Source organism: Arvicanthis niloticus, chromosome 12, assembly GCF_011762505.2.
Source record: "Arvicanthis niloticus isolate mArvNil1 chromosome 12, mArvNil1.pat.X, whole genome shotgun sequence".
Classification (NCBI taxonomy): domain Eukaryota; kingdom Metazoa; phylum Chordata; class Mammalia; order Rodentia; family Muridae; genus Arvicanthis; species Arvicanthis niloticus.
In genome coordinates this window covers 76,780,316-76,805,898 of record NC_047669.1, presented here as the reverse complement: position 1 = coordinate 76,805,898, position 25,583 = coordinate 76,780,316, and the positions used below count along the sequence as shown (strand labels likewise).

General features: G+C 45.0%; 1 protein-coding gene across 5 annotated transcripts in view; it reads left to right on the top strand.

The window, feature by feature from the left end:
• Erg (ETS transcription factor ERG) overlaps positions 1–25,583 on the top strand; it is a 156,156-nt gene that overhangs the window by 80,946 nt on the left and 49,627 nt on the right. For all 5 annotated transcript variants that reach the window (XM_034515162.2, XM_034515160.2, XM_034515161.2 and 2 more), the window contains exon 2: positions 24,852–25,069. In XM_034515162.2, coding sequence (XP_034371053.1) covers positions 24,852–25,069 — 218 coding nt within the window. The remainder of the gene's footprint in view (positions 1–24,851; positions 25,070–25,583) is intronic.

The window sequence follows — 25,583 nt, the reverse complement described above, 5'->3', positions numbered from 1 at the left end:
TGCTAGCTGAGGAAAATATCAGTTGGCACATTCATTCCAACTTCCTCTCTCTCTCTCTCTCTCTCTCTCTCTCACACACACACACACACACACACACACACACATTAGTGTGTGTACATGCATGCATATATATATATATATATATATACATAAACTCTAACTATATGGATATATAGATGATATCTCACATATTATTCATAGATACAGCATATAACCATATCCTATTTATAGATCCATTATATATAGACATGTATAATATATTCTTGTTTAAGTTCCAAATCCTCTAATTTGATAGAAGAGAACATAAGTGAACTTTAAGATGACGTAACTTTATTTCACAAATTTATGGCACCCCTAAAGCTGTGTCTTTGAGAAACAGCCTTACAGGATCTTAGGAAGAGTGTTGCTAGAGGCATGTGGCCCACCTTGTAGCCTCTCAGAGGACTAAGATGCCAGCATGTGTTTGGTGGGTGTGTTGATCCTGGTGGTGCCACATGCCAGGTTCCTCCATAACTAAGTCTGTCTCTGTCTCTGTCTCTCTGTCTCTGTCTCTCTCTCTCTCTCACCCTCCCCTTCCCCCTCTCTTTCTCCCCCTCCCCCTCCTCTTCCCTCTCGCCTCTCTCTGTCTCCCTCTTTCTTACTCTCTCTGCATTTTTCCCATTGGAAGTGAGTGATGAACTGCACCCACACATCAGGGGAGGGGCTTAAATTCTATCTCTGGCAAGGAAATTATAAAAGAATCTGTGAAGGTTTGCCTTCTTCTTCGCTCCACTGATGCCAGGACCACTTGGTAGGTTTTGCCTAGGGCAGTCAGGACGGGAGAGCTCTGGGTACAGCATGCCGTTTCCCTCTTTCTTTTGCACTTATTATTTTGAATTCTTTTCTAAGGAAGAACTCTGTCCATGGCCTAGGAGACGGCTCAATTGGTATAGTGCTTGCCACACAGGTGTGAGGACCTGATCTAGGATTCCTAGGTCCTAAAGAGCCAAGTGTGGTGGTGCAAACATACATTCCCAACACCAGGGAGATGGATACAGGATTCCTAGGGCTGGGTGCTTGGCTAGTCTATCCAGTCAGTGGGTTCTAGGTCCAAGGAGAACCTGTCCAAAGAACCAAAATGGAGAAATGATTGAGGAAGACATACAAAGTGAACTTCTGACTTTCACACACACACATACATGCATATGCACACACACACCTGAACATTCTCCTATACACACACACATGCACAATCAACCCGTTCACACACACACACACACACACACACACACACACACACACGGGGCATGCACATGTCTCTCTTTCCCCTGGCTGGTTTTATAAGATTCTGTCACGAATTATCAGTGTAGAAGATTTAGATATATTTATTTTATTCTTTGTGTCATAACCCAGAACTATCTTGATTTATTTATTGCTCAGCATTAGGAATAAATTAGTTCCTTCGGGAACATGTGCTTCATTCTGACACGTCCCTGAGCTTTGGATTTACTTGTTTTTGAGCATGTCTTTCATTACGTTTTGAATAGCAATGCTCCTCATCTGACTTAGGGCATAAATTGCAAATGCAGTGTGAAGTGTGGTACCTACAGCTGACCCACCACATAGTGTGGCTTAGCAGTACCCTGCCACCCTGCAGAGAGTCTGCTGTTTGTCCTTGCTGTGGCATTGTCTATCTTCTTGTTTTGGTCACTGCTGCTGCCCATTGTCTTGAGAGAGTTCATCACTGTGTGACACTTGGTTGAAGGAAGTTAAAATTTCACAGTTGCAGATACGGTTTCTACTGACTCCACGGCAGTGCCATGATGTAAAGTAATCAAGTGATCGTGGAGTTATAGTAACTGGAACTCCCCAGTACTATACTGCAGACTGCTTCTTACATCATTGGAAGGTGCTATTCTTGTTCAGAAGGCAGCGGGAAGGATGTGGTATGCAGACTCTGGCATGTACTAACTCTGGCCTGGAGTTGAGGTCAGACAAAGATCCGAGGACAGGTGCAAAAACAACGTGCAAAACAAGAACAACAGGCAAGTAGGGACATGACTGCCACACTCAGGCAGGTGTGGACATGGGCTGCCACACTCAGGCAGGTGTGGACATGGGCTGCCATACTCAGGCAGGTGTGGACATGGGCTGCCACACTCAGGCAAATGTGGACATGACTACTAGACACAGGTGTGGATGTGGGCTGACACGCCCAGGCAAGTGTAGACACGAGCTGCCACACTCAGGCAAGTGTGGACACAGGCTGTCACACTCAGACAAGTGTGGACACAGGCTCTCATACTCAAGCAGATGTGGACATGGCTGCCAGATGCACTTCTGTTAGGTTTTTCAGGGCTCCTCGGAGTAGAAGACCAGGAAGACATGCCCCTAATGTACAGTACATGAGCTGTCCTGCTGAACTGCCTATGTGCAGGCCAGAGGGCAAAGTGCAAGGGTGCAGCCATTTCCTCCTGAGGTCACGGACAAAAGGAACTAGCCTTGTAACCAGCTTGGCTTTTTCCTCCTCTGGTTGTGGTTTGGGGATGGATTTTGCAAACTGCTCCTTTTTCTCTCCTTTTCGCTCTTGACTCTCAGGAGTCTCACATCCTAGAACTTGGGTCACTCTGTGCAGTGATGATCCTAGCCAGTGTACCCAGTGCTGGCATTCTCTCTGAGAGCCCAGCCTGCGTTGCTGCTGCAGGAGATGTAAGGCACTAGGTATTTCAGACACAAGATTCTAGCAGGCACAGGGGACACAGAACACATTCTGGAGGCCATGTACAATGGATTAGGGGACCAATTCTGATAACGGTTACACAGCATTTACCAAATGTAAAGTGTTTAGCAATAGTCCAAGCTATGAGTTTGCACAGTAGCTAGTGGGGCATGCATTTAATGGATGTCTGGCAGGTGATACTGCTTGTGTTAACTTAAGGCTAGATATGAAAATGAATCATCTACTCATCCCTCCATCCATCCATCTAATCACCAATCCTATGGATACGCTACATTTTGTGGATTCTAAGAGTAACTTTATATTCTGGTGACAGCCTCTATCCTAATGAGATTTACATATTATTCTGGTTTAATAGCTTGAAAACTAAAACAGTTTTTTTTTTTTTTTATAATTTTGAACTTTAATTTTTATTTTTAATTAAATAAAAATGTATATTAATTTTAAATTTTTAATTAATTTATATTATTTATATACATTGGTGTTTTGCCTGCATGCATGTGTGAGGGTGTTAGTTTCCCTGAAATTGGAGTTGCAGACACTTGTGAGCTGCCATGTAGATTCTGGGAATTGAACCTGGGTCATCTGGAAGAACAGCCAGTGCTCTAAGACTCTGAGTGGACTCCTCAGCCCCTGAAAATTAAAACATCACTATTTCAGTTAGTATTTAACTAAATGAATGAGTGTATGTATTCACTCAAGGTCACTGTGCCTTGTATATACAATGTATATGTATTATACATACATTGTATATAGATCACACATGTGCTATGCAATCAAATAAAGCAGGATAAAGGAGCTGGGGGGGGGAGTGGCTAGAGGGACAGATTTTGGAGGGAGGTTTCCAGTGGTCTGTAGTGAGTCTATAAAGTCTAGGGTGTATCACACCTTGAAAATCTGAAGGCAGATCACCCTGCCATCCACAGCGAGACGCGGAGTGTTCATGGTTCTTTGCGCGAGTGGGAAAAGAATAGCTTTCCATTACTAACAAATGGTGAGGGCTTTGAATCATGTTCATACTTTCCTTTTAAACATTCTCAGACTTTTGATCTCAATGGTCAAATTCATATGAGGAAATTAAGCTCATAAAATTAAGCATTGGGCGAAAGCTTGTTCTCTTATTTAGAGCAAGCCAGTGAAAGTGTGGCCACCAAGTTATTATATCATCTGTTTGTGGTTAGGTTTGGTGCCAGTGGGCGTGTGGGTGTGTGGGGCAGGTTTTCATGGGAAGGTAGAACAGGAAGCTTACATGCTGGTGGACTTCAGACACATCTCAGAAGCAACTGAGACTTTGGCTTTAACAACTATTTTAGCACACAGTCCTTTTCTGATGATTGAAGTAGGTAGGCACTGACCAGAAATGACGAATATTGTCCTGTGGACAGAGATCAACCTCAGTGTGTGTCCCAGCTGTGCCTTCTCATTGGCAGGATCCGTCAGTGTGGCAGCATCTTTCCCCGTGAGACAGTTGTTCTTCAGCTGCTGGCCTAGAGCTTGGCAAGTAGGCTAGGCTGCTTGGCAGGTGAGCCCAGGATCCTGACCTTGTCTGCTCCTCACTGGGATTGCAAGTGAAGTCCAAGTGAGTCTGGGTGTGAGTTCTGGGTGTGCAGGTCTCAATCAGCTTTGCACCTGACCATCTCCTCAGCCTAGAAGTCCTTATCTTTAAAGAACTTCAGATTTCCTTAGTTTAACATCTGAGTCAAGCACTTCCATCATTGACGTCCATGGTCCCATTTGGTCTGCTTATGAGTGATTGTGCTTTGATGCCACCTCTGATGTCCGGGTATCATTCATCACAGCCTCTCTGATAGACTAAGTAACAGGCCACATATAAGCCAAGGAGCCAGTGTCATAGTGTTGACCTAGGGGAGGACGGCTCAGAGGGATACAGCTTCAAACTCTACAGGAAGCCAGACCTCAGTGCCCTGGACCTCCCCACCCCCTTTTCCCTGACGATCAGTCTTGTTAAAAGTGCAGGGCATCTTCCAGTCATCGTGTTTTGGGTCGTTTCTTATTTAGAGTCAAAATGTGAATTATTTTGTACTGTTCTTATATGGCAATTTTTATAAACTCTTATGAAAGTAAATAAAATAGAATTTGATGAGCCTTAGAACGGGTCCCAGGACAGGACCAGCATATATAATATCCTGCACACACTAGATGTATACAATGCAAATGACACATTAAAGAGACAAATTCCTCAGGAGAGCAGTGTAGAAAGTCAGCAAGGGTGAATATTCATAACTCATGAAGATGACTCTGGAACCAACTGGTGCTGTGTATGTTAGCACACTGTGCGTGGGCTATGCACAGGAGGAACAGGGGTATCTTAGTTAGGGTTTTACTGCTGTGAACAGACACCATGACCAAGGCAACTCCTATAAGGACAACATTTATTTGGGGCTGGCTTACAGGTTCAGAGATTCAGTCCATTGTCAGGAGCATGGTACAGAAGGAGCTAAGAGTTCTACATGTAGTTCTGAAGGCAAACAGGAGAAGACTGGCTTTTAGGAAGCTAGAACTAGGGTCTTAAAGCCCATGCCCACAAAGCCACACCTACTCCAACAAGGCCACACCTACTCCACCAAGGCCAGACCTACTCTAACAAGGCCACACCTACTCCAACAAGGCCACACCTACTCTAACACCTATCGTGCCACTCCCTGGGCCAAGCATATACAAAACATCACAAGGGGTGTTAGCATCCATGATCTGTGCATGGGGGGGTGGGAGACATGGCTGTTTTCATTCATTCATTCATTCATTCATTCATTCACCACTGTCATTCCATCCACAGCTCAGACACAAATTTATGACCAGAAGGAGAGTAGGTCTTGCTTAAGAGCTGCATGTTCTAATAGATTATGCAATGCTTTGTCTGAAAAAAAATAACATGATATCATAAAATATGTTGTGAATTAGTATTCTTAGGAGAGAGAAGAAGAATAGAATAATATAAAGTATATATATATATACATATATATGTATATATATATATATACACACACACAGAGAATATATATATAATCTCAGTTAATCTTGTCTAGTTATACATGATCATTTCCTAAGAAGTTAAGGCTGTTCCCCAGCATTAATGCCCTGCTCATGATTATGAACATTCATGACTGTGTGTCTATCAAAGTCCCTTCTGAATGGAAGAGACTTCTTAAATGGCAGGTGACCATTGATTCTTGTTTACTTGCTTGTCTGCCTCCCCACCATAAGTCACCACACTTGATGTTTTTTACAAGGGTTCTGGGTATTGAACTAGGCTCTTCATGCTTGCCTGGCAAGTGCTTCACCAGCTAGGCTTATGGAATCCAGTGTTGCATTTTCCTGTCTCATTAAACCACCATTGCCTAAAGGTTAACCATAGAGCAAGACAAGAGAACACGACAGAGCCCTCGGGTGTGTCTGTTGTACATGTAACTCATTGACATCTTTACTGTGCCAGTTAGGAGAGGTTAGTCTTTGCTCAGAAATAAGCAGCCCTGTGATGCCAGTGGGTTGCAAGAGAAAAATATGTTTCTCCTACAGATCAGCATCTGCGAGACATTGAAGTCATCCTCTGATCCTTACCAACTGCTACCCACATTCTGATAACTCGATTAGCTCCTGTAGCTGACAAACATCAGGGGCACTCTCCTGTCACTGCCTCAGTGGGGTGTGATGGTTGATTTTGATTGTTAAAGAAAGGCCTAGGGCATCAATGAGAACCACCATTGGGCATGTCTGTAACTCACTGAGTTGAATGCCAGACTTGCTCAGGAGTCTCCATAACTCACACAGTTCTGGAGTGTATAGCCTAGGAAGGTAGGAGAGTAGATCAAAAGATATAGGGCTTCCCTTTCCAACCTAGCCTTCCTCCTGTGGTAATAGGAAATTGTCTTTATTGCCCTGGTTGTATAAGCGGCAGAGCAACAATCACACATTGGGCCACCCAGGCCAGATTCAGAAAACTGGATTTTATTTTGAGAGGGTGATACTGTAGATTCATCATTCCTAGGGAGAATTCCTGCTTCTCAGGTTGTTCACAAACTTACATGCTGTCAGTGTTGGGGGCTCCCCGCCAACTGTTCTTTATACTTGCAGGACACAGGATTAAGCCACGGTCTAATGAAATGTTAGTATTACAGACCAATGAAATCAGTGAACTGCTGTGGGGAGCCGACAGAAGGTGGCTATCATCCTTGCAGCCATCTTGAGCCATATACCCTGACAAGAGACTTGATTACATCAGCCTACAACAGCTGAGCACACTCTGATAACATCTTGCTTTAGATACCCAGGACTTTCCTTGGGTGTGTGAGACTTAAAGCTGTGATTTAGAGCCGAGACTTAAGGGCATGACTTAATTATGGGCCTCAGACTTTTGGTCTCAGAATCTTTTGTGTCTGTTGAACCTCAGGGAAATTAGATAGGGAGCCAGAGAATTCGGAAAGTCTACTTTCAAATTCTCTCTCACGTGACAGTGATAAACGTTCATGTTAACATAAACAGTATGCTTTTAAGAAAAAAAAATGGCTGTATTTAATTCAAGTTTAGAGAGAAAAGTGTATTTGTTACCTGCTTAACAGACCTCTTTAGTACTCAGCCTACAGTGTCAGCTGGTTCTTGTGTGTTTACGGGGTTTACCTGTTTTGCTCTGAGGTAATGTGTAGCCTCTGGCAAACATTCCTGAACAGCTGTGGGAAGATGGCAGCAGGAAAGGCAAACATTGTTTCATGTTTCAGAAAACAGTGTTGAGCTGCACAGTGCCTGAAGGGCCCTGGAAACCCCAGGGTGTTCCTGGACCACACTTGGACATCTGCAGCCCCAAGCATTGTGCTGCTCAGAGGCCCAGGGGTACATTCTCTGTTCTCCTCCAGTGATCACTTTCATGGTTGAATTGTCTCCATGGGCATGTGTTCTGACCCTCAAAACCTCAGACTGTGACAGACATTTTTGGTACAGTCTTTACAGAGGTCCTCGAGTTCAAATGAGCTCTGTAGGGTGGCTCTATTCCTCTGTGAGCGGGGTCCTAATACAAAGTCCATTTAGACACAGAGGCAGGCATGTGCACAAAGGAGAAATGTGAAGAACAGGAAGATGTCCCTGGGATCAAAGTAGTCCCTTTCCATGCCAAGGGGAGGAGCATCAGGAACCAATATGGCTGACTAACACCATCCTTAAACTTCAACCTCCAGAGCTTTGTCTCTCCAGCCACCCGGCCAGTGACAGTGTTTGTGCCACAGATGAACATGTCCGCACTGCCCAGTGTTAGAAACTCAAAGGAGGCTGAGAGGCCCAGACTGCCAACTTGACTAAAATCTTGAGAGCAGGAGAGGGGCTGCCCTTCCCTAACGAGGAGCAATCAGACCCTTTGGGATGCTCTGAGAACTAGAATTCTCCACAGGCTGGCACAGGGTCCAACAGTTGTAAAAGCTCTTTCCTCAAACATGTTGACTCCTTAGTTTAAACAGGAAATAGCTGGTAGTTTGCATGGTTGCCCAAGCCCAGAACCCTGTGTCCGTGTGTGGGCACGTGAGGACGGAGGGGAACTCCGGGTCTGACTTTCGTATTCTCGGACCCGTCCTCTGTGCCACATCGAAAGTGGCAGTGATGTGAGGCAGGGGATTTGCTGCTGTGGTTACTTTTTTCTACTGTCACAGCTCACATCCCCTGACTGCTTTCCTTAAGAGAGAAGTAAGGGTGTCTCCCTGAAGAGGTGGTTTCCATGTACGCCTTGTCTTTGAAAAGTAGTCACAGGCTCTCTGGATGAAAGTGCACAAAGGTCCTGTGTGCAAGGGCTGATGGAGGTTCCCGAGACACGTGCGGCAGGGATGGCAGTAACATTTTATTAGGCGTGGCTTCTGGCGTGCACATGGCAGACACACCACACATGTTTTGATCGCATTTCGTATGAGAATAATAAAACTTAAAAGATAGAATTTTCTGTGTGGAGTCCTTATGAGGTGGAAGATATTAATCCATCTCAAGAAGATAGCCTCTGGCTTTTGGCCAAGGCAGCTAGAGGGGCTCATGTTCTGCTCCCCCTCCCCAGCACCAGGTCTCCGCCTTGGCCTGGAGGACACCACATCTGCACCTTCACTGGCCTCAGCTCTCTAAACATACATTCTGATCTCCCTGAGATTCCTGTCTTGATCCTTCTACACAGGTTCCCCCCGCCCCCACTTCCAGCACCTGCCATGCAGCTCTGGTCACCCCCGACTCAGGCCTTACCTGAGCATTCTCCTGACAGCTTTGTATGAGACATGCCACCCACTCCACCTGAGCCGCCTCCTTCCTTTCCTCTTATGCACATTGTCTTCCTGTCCAGTTTTCACCCACTGTGACAATGGTTTGATCTACCTGATTCAGGAGCTCTGGGCTGGGGTGGGATTCTGAACGCCCACTGAGGTCCTAGGTGCTGTTTCTTGCCTAAGTACAAAATAAGGTTTTAATTTTCTCCATAAATCATTTGCTGATCGAGTAAAGGTGGGGGGCAGGGTGAGTGTTTACTCAGAAGGCAGTCGACATCACCGAGGAGCTTCTAGGAGCTTCTAGGAGTGGTTAAGTCCAGTACATACTTACTGAACATACAAGTAAATGTTCTTCTGAGTACAGCGTGTAACTAGACATGACCTTTTGAGGCAGAATTCTAATTTTTCTGAATCAAGTTATTTGTCTCCAGCAGTTACATCTACAGGGACTTGGGTAACCCAGAGAAAGGAACTGGATAAAACCCAGCAAGTTAAGAAAATCCCATCATGCAATTGCAGTCCTTCTAGGATAGCTTCACTCTTGAAATTAAACTGGCTGAGGAGAGGAGAGGGAAGAGAGAGAGGAGGAGTTGAGGTCACAGGGTGGGTGGACAGGGGGAGGGCGTGGTCTAGGAGAGTGCTGAGGGAAAGCTGAAGTGCAGAGAAGCAAGAGAGAAAGAGTAGGGGAGGGGAGCAAGAGATAAGGTTTCCAGAGAGGAGGTATGGAAGCCTTAGAGAGTCAGAAAAGTAGGGAGTAGCCAGACTAGCTCACTGCTGCTGCATGGTTAATGAAGGACCCTCCTTGAATGAAGGGCATGTAGCCCTGATGGTTACTGTCCACAGCTCAATGCTTGTCTGGGTACCAGGCAAGTACCCCTAGATTAGGGGAGAGAATAGGAGCGGAAGATTCATTAATGAATTATAAACTAAGTACAGTCATCCCTGGTTGTCTGAGGGTGGTAGTGGTTTGAGAACTTAGTTGGGTACCAAGCTCAGATGCAAAAGCCCCTTAGGGTGAAGCAGCTCATTACAGAAACTGTGCACAGCTTTCTGTAGTCAGCTCTTGAATATTTGCAAGCTCCGAAGCCGTGCTAATGTTGGATGAATCCTCCTTTTCGGTAAAGAAGACTATATTTTCAATAAAGAAAATAGGAGTGTACATTTTAGTACAGATTTGGGGTTCTGTCTTAAATATTATTAGCTCACTGTTCATTAACTCTGTGGGTGATGGTCCTGAAGACCTTCTTAGCAGAAGGCTTGTCCCTGTAAGGCCAGCTGCTGTCCACCCCCTGACACTCACACCCACAAACTTACAATGTTTGCCTTGAATGCAAACTAGGAATGTTGGAGACACTGGCTCTCGTGGAGACACAGCGGACATTAGGTCTCACAGATATAGCATCTGTACGTCGGGAAAATCCTGTGGACAACAGCATGACTGGAGGGACACTGGTAAATGTCACATTTGTTAACTAAACACCAGCCGCCGATGCCAGGGTTTATGGAAGCCTGCCTGTGCAGGTACCACATGGTGGGACCTTGTGAGGGATCAGTGTGGAGATTGGCCCATTATTGTTTTCAGCTCAGAAGCTCAGTTGTTATGGTTTAGCAGTGGCCTGAATGACTTCCTTGCTTCCAGGGGTGCAGTCCTTTACACCTTAAAATTTTCCCAACCATTTTATAGTACGTTTGGTATTCACAGATAAGTAGAGATAGGTCAAGTTGGCTACATGGAGAGAAGGGAAATGTGACTTATCTCCCTTTGAGGGAAGCTGCTCTTGGATGCCATCACCTGCCCGTGCACAAGGTTGGTTGTGCATGCTGGATGAATGGGCGACCTTGACGCCCGCCCTCCTTCCTCAGAAGAGAAGTAGCTCTACAGGCTGCAGGCAGCCACCCCTCTCCTCATCCACCCATATCTCCATCAGCAGCAGCCTCATTATGAGGCTCAGGATCTGTGTGGGGCCCACAACAGCTGTGTACCACAAGACTTCCTGTTCCTCCCTAGAAAAAGGTGGACAGGCAGGGACATCTGTGACATCCTTTTGCAGAAAGTGAAGAGGTACCCAGTCACAGTATAATCCTGAGACTCCTGGAGGCTGCACTGGGAAGTCAAGCCAACTATCTGGTATGGAGGTCAGCACGGTTTGAATCCTCAGACTTTTAAAGAGCAGTTGGGACTTCCAAAGGAAATATGTTTATGGAGGGGCTGAAGCCAGACGCCGGGAGAAACCCCTGTTGAGTGTGAGTGGTTAGGATTTATAATTCAACTGTATGGGGGACTGATGTCAGCGCTCCCGGAGTTGTAAAAACCCAGTCTCGCTGGCAACCTCCTTTTGGGGGGCATTAAAAGTATAACACCAATTCGGTGCACCCTGTCCCTCAGGCTACGTCATGGGAAGAGAACGAGCCCCACCTGGAGTCTGCATGCCTGCACAAAGCGTTTGACACACTGGATGCCTGGTCCCCTTCCTATGTGGCAACCAGAAGAGATTTATGTACTGGAAAAATCTTCTGTAGAGCTCAGGCTTAGCCTGCTGGCCCCAGGCAAGGAGGCGACACTGTTCACCCTGAAGAAACGCCAGCTTGGCAGGCACTAGACCCTCACAGTGGGGATCAGTGCTGAGAGGTTCCATGGTGGTTGTGAGTCTAAAGAAAGGTTCACATTTGTGTCTGTCTTATACTGTGTGTGGCCTTTGCCTGTAATCATCAGAGGAAAGGGATAAAAAAAGAAAGGGGAGTTTACATTCCCATGAACACAGTAGCAACTAAACATGGAAGGGTCTTCTCCCAGTACCCCAGTTTCTGAATGGCTTTTCATTAGAAACATGTCCATTATCAATGGTGAATTTTGCATATAGAACAGCTAGAATTTGCACACAGACAATAAGGTCGCAGCCATACTGGAAGACACGGAGCTAGCTCCAGGGCACAAGCTAATTTATTTCTGCAATTAAAAAAAACAACAGTGTGTATGATGAGTGTGTATGATGTAGTGTATGTGTGTGTATGCATTCATTTGTGTGCACATATGTGTCTGTGGGAATGCCTCCCTGTGCATGCATGTGTGATGTCCAGAGGTCAGAGTTGGTATTTTCTTTAATTATTATCCGAAGCTTTTGAGACAGTGCACTTCAGTAAACCAAAGGCATTGTTTCAGCCCAAGTGGATGGCCAGCGAGTCCCTGGCACCTCTTGTCTTCACACACCAAAAGTTGGGGGGTTAAGCACACCATGCTCAGCTTTTGTGACTGCTGGGCTCGAACTCAGGTCCTCCTCCTGATGTAGCAGGCACTGTACCCACCAAGCTACCACCACAGTCCACAAGCTAGCTTCTTACGATTAACACCAAGATGTTTATAAAGACACAGGGAATTAAAACCTGGAGCTAACACAGAGGGGTCTACAGTTATCTTCTAACTGAAGTTTGTGGAAACATTTTAACCATTTTGTCTACAGTAAATGCTCATCTTACCCCGTATCTGCTCATACGGAGAAGGAGTCCACGTGTGGCAGGGAGAGAGTGCTGCCAGTTAACTAAATCAGGCTTTATTTGGGCGTGAGATAGGGCTCTAGCCAACATTAGGGGACCAGGCCCTCATTGAGAAGGCCAGAAGGTTGAAGCTGGGGACATGAGGAACACCAAGTCTCTGCCTAGTTCCCTATGCTTGTGGCTGTTCCTGATGTGTCCCTCCTGACACCCGCATATCAAATCCACCATGACCTCCATTTCAGGAAACCAGGTCCATTCTTTAAAACCCCAAGGCTGCTATAAAGCCTTCCTCTTATGGAAAATTTCAGCTCGCCTGTTTGAAGGCACGAGATAGCTACACGATGGACACTAGCTGAGCTGGGGACAGAGCTGTGGGGTGAGGCCAGGACACCTGCTGCTCCCAACTCCCTCTTGCCAAGGTTCACCATTGTGCCAGAGTTTTCTCTCGTGAATAAAATTCTTGAAATTCTGTGGAAAACAATGAATCCATGTGTCGGAGATTCATGGAGGAGACCCATGCCAGATGTGTAATGTGTTATATTTTTAGCATGGGTGGTTTCTGTGGAGGCCAAGCACACAGGGCTGCCTGTTTTTTATGGTCTCCCTCTGACGAACAGAGGAATGTGAGCCTGTTCCTCCCCTCAGAGAAGTACTGCCATAGCAGAAGAGAGGTCCAGAAGACTCTGCCTGTGGCCTGGGCGTATTTTCATACTCAAATGACCTCAGTCATGCAAGCCTCAAAGATCACAAGGGCAGGGTGTGGTCATGGAGTTGTTCACAGACCACCAATAGAAACACTGCTGTTCCGCTATTGAAAACCACGATACGTTTTAGGAAGGTTAAAAGGCGTCACGTGCGGGGTGGCCTGGGAAGATGGCTCCTGGGTTAGAGTGTGTGCTGTGTGAATGAACAGGAGTGTGGAATCTGAATCCCCAGCACCCAAATAAAAAGTGGAATGTGCCAGCATGCACCTGTGACTCCTGCCTTGAGGGGCAGAGTCAAGCAGCTCCTAAGAACTCTCTGGCCAAGACAGTGAGCTTCCAGCTCAGTGAGAGGCCCTGTCTCAAGGCAGTAAGACACCTCATGTTCCGCTCTGGCATTCAGTGCACAGGGACACGCACTCATGCGCTCACAGGTATGGAAGACACACACTAAACCACACACGTACTAGTATGTGTGTGTCACACGTGTGCATACACACACTACCATACATAAGGGAATCACACATCTCAGGAGTTGGAGGACAGTCAACTGCACGCCATGCTCTAATCTACATGCATTGGTTCTTTTTCCTTTTCTGGTGTTGGGGATGGAATCCTTGGTGCTGTACCACTGAGCCACATCCTGGTGGCCGTTGGCTTGTTCCAGAGAAGATCATGAACATGCCAGGAGCGTACCTTCTGGACATAGCTTCTACATGAATGCATATCATTGTGGAATTATAATTGAAAACCTACAAGAGAAGAAGACTAGGTACTAAGAAAGCTAAACCACACAGGGCCTGGGTGACCAGTGTGCTCATAGCGAATAAAGGTCCCGTACTCCTTGGTTCTGTCATTAGACAGCCGGGTGGTTTAAATTCAGTACATCCTAAGGAGAAGTGACTAATCACAGGCAGGAGATTGTGTAATCCTCTCCCTATCCAGCTTATTAGAATAATATGTCTGGAGATGGATAACTCTGCTTCCAACTGTGTGAGACCTTCAAGTCAGTAATGATAGGATAATTTGCATATTTTCAGGCTTATAAAATCTTTACACACAGTAACTCACTTGAGCCGTGGAGAGCTATAACCCTATAGTCGAAGAATTGGGACTCAGAGAAGACAAAGCTGAGCTGTGTGAATTTGAGTGTGCTCCTTGTAACTTCCTGGAGAACATTCTTATCATAGGGTTCTGACTCAGATTTTCCCAGACTGTGTTTCCAACCAATTCCCAGCAAGCTCAGACATGGAAGAGGAAGAAGGATTTGAGACTTGACAGTGGTGACAGACCTACCTCCAAACTGGGATGTTCCTCACCCACCCTACGTCCGGGACTTCTCAGTTCTGTAAAGCCACCTCCTGTTTGCTGGTACTTCCACATCTCTCCTGTGTTTAGGTGTTAAAAACTAAAAACAAAAGAAACCAAATAACGGGGCTGGGGAAGTGGCCCCACAGGTAGAGGGCTTGCCTAGAACACGAGAATCAATGGGGAGCCCCAAAACGCCAACCCATGCTCCAGCAGATAGTCCTATGCCCTACCACCACAGGAGCAGCAGAAGGGCATTCAGTGGGTTTAAAAATGGAGCACATGGTGTTGGGAAGGAAACTTAAGAGGAGCTACGAGAGGCCCTGGGGAAGGGTTTGATAAGGACACATCAAATACATTTGTGAAATTTCTTGGGTAGTTAGTAGGAAAATACTCAACACATGCCTGTAATCCTAGCACTTGAGGGGTGGAGGCAGGAGGATCAGGAGGTGAAGATCACTCTCCCTCTGCTCATGTAGTGAATCTGTCAAGAACTCCATGAGATGTTGTTTCTGAACAAGAACTCAACCAACACCGTCTTTTCATGTAAAGGGAATTGCTGGAAACCAGATCAAAGTGAAGGCTTCGTAATGGCCATTCTCTGGGTGACCTGCCGACAGTGTTTAGTAAACAGACAGAAGCAAGGATTGGATAGGAAGTGTCCAGACAGCCATGCATGCAGACGGAGCTGGAGAGACAAGACCTAGTTCTCCACACTCCTCCTTACACATATTCCCACACAGGGGGATGTTTTGTAGGAAAGAAGGAAAGAACTCATTATTACCAGATATTTTAGTTTTTTTTTTTTTAAATAGAGGGTGGTTTATTTTTGTTTTGCTTTTGAAGTTTTTCATATCCTTATGTATTGTATGTTTAGGGTGTTACCCAGTGTACCCCCAAACCCTTCCATTACTCATCCCTCCCACTACGCCCCTTTGTACCCTGTATACCTCTGCTCTTATGTCATATCTACATGTGGTTTTATCTATGTCTGTATAATCTAAGACTGAATAAGCATTAGACAGTTGTCCTTCTTACACTGGCTTCATTCACTTAACAGGATCTTCCTCAATTGTATCCATTTCCCCACAGATAACATTACTCTTCCTTCTTCTAGAACTAATTGTCTTTTTAAAAAAAGATTTATTTATTTATTTATTTATTTATTTATTTAATGTATACGATGAGTGCACTGTCGCTGTCTTTACACACACCAGAAGGAGGTTCACATACACCAGAAGAAGAACCCATTACAGATGGTTGTGAGCTACCATGCGATTGTTGGGAATTGAACTCAGGACCTCTGGAAGAGCAGTCAGTGCTCTTAACCACTGAGCCATCTCTCCAACACTATTCTTCTTCTTTCTTTATGGAAATTCATTTGTATACTTTTTTTTTTAAGCAGGCTTATTTTTAACTGATCTGTAAGACACAGAAATTGTGCATGATAATTGGGCATCATGTGGCATTTCCACACATTGGATAATTAGGTTGAATGGGTGTGAGCTCTCCAACCTTACCCTTCAAGGGACTCACTGACTTTTGCCAAGCTGCTCTCCCTGGCTTCTTCTAGTCCCCAATGAGGCAGCGTGCACGCCACTAAGCAAACACAGAGAAAAATGACTTTAACATTGTGTTTGTTTGATTTCTTAATTTCCCAAGGAGAGAATGGAGTCTCTCTCATGTCACGTGGAACATTCTCTGTGGGTTTTCCACAAAGTTCTGATTTTTCAAGCCTTTAGGCTTTCTGCTTCCTGACGAATGCCTTCTCTCTTTGTTTTGTAAAGTTCATTTTCTCGGAAGCCCTGTGTTCTCTGCAGGCTTCTGCATTTCAGATTTCTTAGCCTCTGCAAGGTTAGACCTGCATTGCATATTCGGGTCCTTCATGATAATGAGAAGGAGAACGACAATTCTCACTCCACACCCACTCACTCATCCACGTTGGCCATGACACATGTGTGCGCCCCATTGTAGCATTGCGAAGGAGCTTTCATACCATGCCCTGACTTGTCTTATGGTTAATATGGGCAGCAGCTAGTGGATCATGTCAGGAAGCTGTTTTGATGCTAGAAGCACACTGGTTAGGGAGTGCTTATGTTTTATTTAGTAAGTTATGCTAGTTTGCTTATTTATTTGTTGGAAATCTATGTAGTTTTTTGCTTATTTATTTATTTAAAGTCTATGTAGCTCAGGCTAGCGACTCACATTCACAATTCTCCTGCCTCAGCTTCCCCAGTGCTGGGATTGCAGGCATATGACAAGACAAACAAACAAACAAACAAACAAACAAACAAAAAACCAAAAACAACCAAACCTAGATCATTGTGAGTTGAAATCCAATGAACTCAAAACAAGATGGAACTAGGTGTGGCCCTCCACTAGGAAGGATCTGTTCTGAAGATATGGGGAGAAGCCAAGGGAAAACATGTTCTAGGGAGAGGAAGCAGTAAGTGGAGGTGGGAAGGGAAGACTTCAGGGTCTGTGTTACTGAGGTGACATCTTAATGGCCATCTTAAGGAATGCTCGATCTGTTGATGAAGATAAACAGCTGTATCTGCCCTTGTATTTGTTAATTAATGTACTTGCACATGTGTACACATGCACATGTGTACTCCTCTGTGTAAGTCCTCATGTATGTGTCTGTGTATGTATGTGTCTGTGTATGTATGTGTCTGTGTATGTATGTGTCTGTGTATGTATGTGTCTGTGTATGTATGTGTCTGTATGTATGTGTCTGTGTATGTATGCGTGTCTCTATATGTGTCTTTGTGTATCTCTCTGTGTTTGTGTGTATCTGTGTATGTGTGTGTCTGTGTATGTGTGTGTATGTCTCTGTTTATGTCTTTGTGTGTGTGTGTGTGTGTGTGTGTGTGTGTGTGTCTGTTTCTATGGCAGTCCTGGGTCTCAGTCCCTTAGTGCTGGGCCAGTATTACAAGTTGTAAATTGTTGGATACTGAAGCAATGCTATATTGGAGGAAAACACTGTTAGATGGACTTAGTTTTGCTATATATATTTTTTCCTTTGAGGTTAATTCAAGTCCATATATATATATATATATATATATATATATATATATATACACACATACACACATACATACATGCATACATTTTTTGGAGGACTAAAATAGCAATGTGTTAAATTAGAAAAACGTGAACAGAAAGCAAGATGCTGCACTCAGTATGCAATGCTCCAGCTTCTTCTCTGAAGAACTGAAGAGAGAAGAAACAACATAACATCAAGGGGAACGAAGGACCAGGCCCCGACACAGGCATCTCCCCATCTTGGCTCTCGTTGTGTGTTTATAATTACACGATTCATTGGAAGGCAAAGATTTACAGTGTCTGAACTGTAAGAATGCATGAGGGCTGTGGGGGTGGGGGGGCAGCCCTGCTCACAAAGTGATTGCTTCTTTCATGGGGCACTAAGCTCAGTTCCTAGAACCTCTGTTTTTTTTTAAAAAAAAAAAAAAAAAAAAAGCTAGGCATAGCACCAAGAAGAGTTTTCGGTCCAGTGCTAGAGAGGCAGAGGCTGGCAATCCCTGGTGTCAGCTTAGCCTAATTGGCCAGTTCTGGGCAGTAAGAGACTCTAACTTGGAGGAAAAGAAAGGCCATCAAACTAAACAAAGATGGCACCTGGAGAATGACACCTCAGGTAGACTCTGGGCTCCATGTGCACACACACATATGTGCATGCATACACATATGCACACAGGGACACACACTCACTGAAAATGACATTCCCTACAGGCTTAGGGCAGTGATGCTGTTGACCATGGTGGGGTGGACCCTAAGTGTGCTGTCTGTTTTGTTTACATTGCTTCCCTTGTAGATATAATAAGGGGTTACATTTTCCAGAAGCATCTACTGCACGTGTTTTGTCTTGGGAAGAAAGAAGACATAAATAATAGGTCTATAGATAGCCTAATAAATGTGTTTGTTGTGTCATTAGACGCATTGACACCTATTAAAGTTCTCCCATGGACACCAGTTCTGACATATTTGCGACTGTGACTCCCATCTGCCCTCATTTCCCACAAATTATTTGTTAAAAGAAGGCAGACATCTATCTGTGATAAATATGGCCCAACAGGTACCCAGGTCTTTGGATCTGAATAATGAGATTATCCAAGAAAAGAGCAGGTTTCTTGATATAAACTGTCACCTAAGAAATAAATAATACCTCAGTATCTATTTTTCTACCCTGTGGGATTCTAATCATGAATCCTCTCTCTCTCTTTTTTTTTTTTTTTTTTTTTTTTTTTTTTTTTTTTTTTTTTTTTTTTTTTTTTCCATCTGCTCTCTCCCAGGCTTTGTTTTTCTAGGTCATTCTATTTCTTCAAGACAGGGCTGATGATGATAGGCTTAGTAGGTGTTTGCATCAAAACAGACACCCTGATCTCCATCCCAAGGACTCCGTCTTAGTTAAGGTTTTGCTGCTGTGAACAGACACCATGACCAAGGCAATTCTTATAAGGACAATATTTAATTGGGGCTGGTTTACAGGTTCAGAGGTTCAGTCCAGTATCATCAAGGTGGAGTCATGGTAGCATCCAAGCAGGCATGGTGCAGGAGGAGCCGAGAGTTCTACTTCCTCATCTGCAGGCTGCTAGCTGACTGGCTTTCAGGCAGCTAGGATGAGTCTTTAAGCCCCCGCCCATAGTGAAGCACCTACTCACACCTACTCCAACAAGGCCACACCTACACCAACAAGCCAGACCTACTCCAACAAGACCACACCTACTCCAACAAGGCCACACCTACTCCAACAAGACCACACCCACTCCAACAAGACCACACCTTCCAATAGTGCCACTCCCTGGGAAGAGCACATAAAAAAACATCACAGGCTCCCATGGTAGAAGGAGAGAACTGACTTTGACCTCCACATATGTTTTGTACCCACAAGTAAGTAACTGGACTTGAAATATTTTAAGATAGGGCATCTGAGGACTGCTACGTACCGCCTCCATCCACCCTCTTGCTTTTGATGGCCACTAGCCAGAGGCTTTTGGGAATAACCCTACCCAGAATGCAGAAGTCCAGTTTCTTCATCACTCTCAATATACCTGTTTTCCAAGCCTCGTTTCTGTCTGTGGGCAAGAATGGTAACTGAGCTTAGGAGATATTGTGAAACTGAGTGATTCTGCCCCATACCTCAAACATGTCACCCGTGATTATACACAGTGTTATTTTGCATTCCCTCTGAGCAGAAGCTGAGAGGGTGGAAGCACTGGGCGTGAATCATTCTAAGCTACAGTTGGTGCCCAGAGCTAGAACAATGTAACTTAGTCAAGAGCTAGAACAATGTAACTTAGTCAAGAGTTGCTGTTCTGTTTTATTCAGTGGTGGGTCAGGTGTTTGGGAACATGGTCAGATGACAATGATGACTGATGGTGGTAGGGGGAGGCTGCATAGTTCATGTAAGGGGATGTAAGGAACAGTTCTGCATTGGAATATTATGGGATGGGAGCTCAGACAGGCAGGCTGTGAGGGTAAGCCTGGGTTTCAGGGTGCACAGCTCCCATGCTAGGTGGGCTTAATTATCCAATCACAATTTCCTATAAGCCTTGAGGATGCTGGAGATGGTTTTGGAATCTGCTTCCCCAGAGGTTGACGGCTGGATGTCTTCTGAGCTTTCAGAAAGCGTGGATGGTCATTTCCCTTGCCATCACCATCCTTCTCTGACACAACTGGTCATTCTGTGAGATTTTCTGCTTGTCAACACTTCACCGTTCCCAGATCTTTAAGCAAACTTAAATGTGGTGGATTCTCTGTATGAATAATGGAGTATTTTCACGGACCTTGGCAATCACAAATTGTAAACAAACTTGGGCCAAGACCCTGATTGTTTAGCATTCAGTGAAATGAGCCTAACAAAGCAGTCATCTGTTACAGAAAAGCATCGGGTTCATGAAAGGTGTGTGTGTGTGTGTGTGTGTGTGTGTGTCTGTGTGTCTTTGGGTGTGTGCATGTGTCTGTGTGCATGTCCCTGTGTGTTTATCTCTATGTATATCTCTGTGTCTGTCCATCTCTATCTTTGTGTGTGTGTGTGAGAGTGTGTGTGTGTCTGTCTGTCCATCTCTTTCTGTATCTCTCTCTCTCTCTCTCTCTCTGTGTGTGTGTTTGTATGTGTGTATATTTATAGGTGTGTGTTTCTGTGTGTGTGTGAGAGAGAGAGTGTGTATCTGTCTGTCTGTCCATCTCTGTCTGTATCTCTGTCTCTCTGTGTGTATTTGTATGTGTGTATGTTTGTATGTGTGTGTTTCTTTCTTTCTTTCTCTCTCTCTCTCTCTCTCTCTCTCTCTCTCTCTCTCTCTCTCTCTCTCTCTGTGTGTGTGTGTGTGTGTGTAATGTGGCAGCCAGCAGAAGTCAATCTCAATCCTTCTTGAGTTAAGTCACTGACCAAAAAGCCCCAGGGAGACTCACATCTCCACATGCTCAGTGCTGGGTTTGGGGTCCTGTACCACCACACCTGGCTTTTTATACAAGTATTGAGAGGGTCCAAACACAGTCTTTATGCTTGCATGGAAAGCCCTCTCCCCTCCTCCACCCTTCTCTCAAGTCACCCTGAACTCTTTCCCTGAAAGTGTCAGTAAGCATCTGAAGTGAGAAGTTTTATCCTTTTTGTTTCTCAATGGAACTCTTTTGGAAGATTTTTAGTATCCAGATTCGGTTTCTTGAACATACATGCTCGTCTCGATATTGTAGTATAAAGTATAACCTAGCAAATCCTTTCCTATTTCTGAACTGTTCCTTTCCTTGATTGTTATCCCGGGAACAGAAGCGAAATGAAGATGGTCCTGCTGCCGATATTGTCAGTACTCAAGTAAGATGAAACTTGTGGGTGTCAACACAGGAGCACCTTTTTTTCCTGGGGGCAGTTTGATTAGAATTTATAGGCTGCTTTTAAGATTATAAAACTGCCTTGGGAGGCAGCCTCTGGCCAAATCAGACTACCCCAGCTCTCCTGGAGCAGCAGAACAAGCATCCCCACACACACTGGCACATGTTGATCTAAAGTGCAAGCCTTTTATAGCAATGCAGAGGCGTGAATATTAAATTATTGGGCCATATTTTTGCCAGATTTTGACTGCTGCTGAATTTTGAGTTCAGAAAAAAACCTCTGAAATCTCTGCCAAGCCCTGGGGCTGAAGAGTGCAAAGAAATAGCCATATTCATTTTATCTAAGGCTCTGCAGACAGATATCTGGGCAGGTAGGCAGGCAGGATAGTGGGCAGGGAAGATGGCCAGCTAACAGGAAGGCAGCCAGGAAGCAGGAACATCAAAAGCCAAGGTCAGAAATCTCCTCAGGGCTAGAGGACCCTGTGCTCCTGGGTCCCACTCAGCTCTCCTTTCTGGTGTCTACCCATCAGGCTCAGTTCTTGCCTCCCTTTGCAGGGAGAGGCTGATGGATGTACAGGGCTGTCATACCATTCTGACTTGAAAAGCAAATGATGAAGCCTGTGTATATAGATAAACTGGGAACAAAGTTGTTTGTGTCTGTGGCTGACTTGTCTTCATGAAGCTAAGTTCAGTGACACAGGGCTCAGAAACTCCTCGGCTTTATATATATAAAAATAACCCTTGGGCTTGTGTGTATGTGCCTGTGAGTGTTTGTGTGTGTGATTTGCATATATATATATATATATATATATATATATATATATATGAGTGTATGTATGCAGTATGTATCTCTGTGTATCATATGTGTCATGTGTGTTGTAGAGTGTGTGTGTGCATGTGTTTATGTGTGTATGTATGCAGTGTATATCTCTGTGTGTCATGTGTGTGTCATGTGTGTTGTAGAGTGTGTGTGTTATAGAGTGTATGTGTGTCTGCGTGTGCATATTATTTGAGGGGCACTTTTGGACTTCTATGTAGAATGAAGTCCATATTTTACCCCCACCCCTTGAAGCATTTATCTGAAAGCTTCAGTCCTTTTAGAACCCTTCCTCTCATAAAACGAAGTAGCAGAACGGTTGGCTTATGTTGCTTTCCTCATTTTTACACAGCACTGACCTAGAGAAGAATGTTCTGAGAGAAGAAAGGGCGTGCACCCTTCTTATCGCTAGCATTTAAAGGCTTTCCCCCACTTAAAATCGATCTCAATTAACTTTGATTTCTTTCTTTAGAAAACCATGTGTTGAAATTATACTTTGCCAGATGTGAGAGGCTTCCTTTCAGCTCGCAAACACTTAGCCCTCATTTCAGCTGGGGTTTTCGGTTCTCCCCACCATCCTGTACCTCATTTATTTCCCCAACGGCTTTGCTTACAACAATATCATACTTTACCTTGAGAATAAGAGTTTTAAGTTACTGTTTCTTTCGTTGTTCCTCAAGACCTCTATTTTAAAATATGCGCCTCCCATCTTGCCAGTCCCTTCTGAGTAACCTGTTTTTGCCAGTTTCTGATATAAATTACTAATTTATTCATGAGTCTTCTCATCAGAGAGCCAAAGGTAACATTACACAGTATGTTATTCTCCACACGCTTTGCTTGAGTCCTTGTGCCCAGCAATGAGTGGGCACAGCCTTGCTTTCTGTTTTGAGTGTGCAAATCATCTACATGACCATAGTGTGTGTGTATGTGGGGGGAACCTGCCCATAAAAAAGTTCAAGGTGTATTAGAGCAGCTTCAGTAGTTTATTGGACTTTGGAGGACCTATTAGATCCTACAGCTCTAAGATTAGAGTCCTTAACTCATGCATCCAATGGGACAGTGAGACTGGCTTATAATTCACACTCCCTAACATCTAGGAAGCCACTTCCTGGGCGGCACCTGCACGACGCTGTGTGCTTAGCTCTGGCTCTCTTGCTGACATGACACACCATTCAATTTCTGTTTAAACTCCAGCCATGGTCTTTCCCAAAGTGGGGCAGAGCTGTCACAGGCTGAAGCCAAGGGCACGCTTTATCTGTGTGCGTTAAGAGGCAGGCAGAGAGCTCCTTCACCTGCTTCTTAGGCACTGACTCGGCAGAGCCAGTCAGACCAGGAAGCCAGTCCATGTGGGAAACAGAGATTCTTGGTCCTCCAGGATGAGGTGGAGCACTGAGGGACACACGGAGTGAGCCCGAATGGAGGGGAGGTACGCATGAAAAGTTGTGGTTTTATTTGCCTGGCGGGACTTCGTCTTCAATTGGGAGCTCTGTATAACTCTCCTACTGACAGTGAGCACTTTAAGGTCCATCGAAGAATGAGAACAGGGACCCAATGTGGACACATTTCCCAGTGAGACCAAGAGTCGGCAAACAGGTGTGACAACACACAAGTGTGCACTTGCACAAAGTTCCTAGTTTGCCTCAACCAGCTCTCCCACAGTTAGCTCAGCTCTACTGGTCCTGGATCATGATGAGAAGGGTTTTGGTGGCCTTTGCCCTACCTCTCCACTGGCTCCCAAGTTCAATTTAAAGAAATACCCAGAGCTAGGGAGATGGTCACGTGGCCAAAGTGAGTCCCTCATGGAGGGACTTTTTTTTCCTGCTCTAGAAACTAAAATCAGATTGTTTCATAATTGCATGTGGTAGCTATACAATGTATCAATCAAGTAGTTAAAATTTCTAAGTCAAGTCTGCCTTGGCTGGTTTGCTTATAGACTCTAAACAAAATGTGGGCTTACCACCTGCTTAAGCAGAGAAGAATGTCCCCATTGGGACAATTTTCCGGGTTTTTTTTCCTCACAAAATAATACAAATATCAGAGAGGGGTCGGAGGAGACTGCACAAGCTAGCTCTTTACTGATCTAGGGCTTTTAAACACCCCGGTATTTGGAGGCATCTGGGTAATTCACAGCTTTTTTTTTTTTTTCTTCATTTACCATCCAGATGTTCACCATCATGGAAGCGTTGTTTGAAACCCTATTCAGCTAATAACATAGAGTGGAAAAATCCTCCTTTGGTGTCGCGTCTCCCTTCAGTCTTCCGAGGACCTCTACCTCAGAGGCTCCTGGAGCACGGGGGGTCCCACCAGATGCCTAGGTGTCAGCCTTCACAGTTCTTTTTCTAATCCCCGTAACTGTTCTGCGCTCTTGTCTGCTTGAATTATAGATTGCATTTGTCAAATAATGACACATGCAATTGGATGTCTTCTAAGACCTTTGAAATTCAACTTCCGTGTGTTGAGATTAAAGTGGGTACTGTCTACCCCAGCACAGTCCGGGCTAGGGTGCTGGAAACTTGCAGCTAAACATTTCTAGTCGGGGCAGCTCCAACTTCTGCCGTGTGCGAGGAAGAAAACAAAGAAACTTTGTTTTCTCCTTTCTGGTGGTGAGTAGAAAGGCAAGCCTTTTCAACTATGTAAAGTGTGGTTCCCTAAGTGTTGGAAATGACTCTCAGCACCACACCGCTGTCCTCTGGGATGACCTGAGTCTGCATTTCTGTTTTTTTGTCCAGGAGGCCTTGTCAGTCGTGAGCGAGGACCAGTCACTATTTGAGTGTGCCTACGGAACACCACACCTGGCTAAGACAGAGATGACCGCATCCTCTTCCAGTGACTATGGCCAGACATCCAAGATGAGTCCCAGAGTCCCTCAGCAGGACTGGCTGTCTCAAACCCCAGCCAGGGTCACCATCAAGATGGAGTGTAACCCTAGTCAGGTGAACGGTTCCAGGTAAGCAATGCTGACCCTGCTTGTCCCAGCCCTCCATTCTTCCCATCTGCTGAGAAGGGTAGCTTCTTTGCTCTGCTTCAAAGACTCTCAGAGAGCGAGGCCGCTAACTGGTAACATGGGGCACTTCTAGGAAAACTTAACACTCCAGTGGTTTGGGCTGAGGACAGAGGCTGCAAAACCAGTAGTGTATTTACCAAGAACTTCCTTTGAAGACCCATTGCTCAGTTCTGTTTCTCAGGCACAAGGGCTGGGTGGGAGGGGGGGGGGCTTGCTCACTGATGGCAGAACTCATTTCTGGGGTTTTATTTGGCTGGAAAAGACTGTGGTCCTATGTTTCTATGGAGACAGTACTATCAGCAAGTGATCAGGCAGTGTAGCATCTGACTAAGCCACTTGAATCTGCTTATGGGTCCCACCTGTATGCATACACAGCCTCAGCTGCTGTCCCTGCTGTTGCTGTCCCCTCTTAATGCACAGCTCTCTTGTCTCCATTTAAGCCTCACAAATCTCCCAT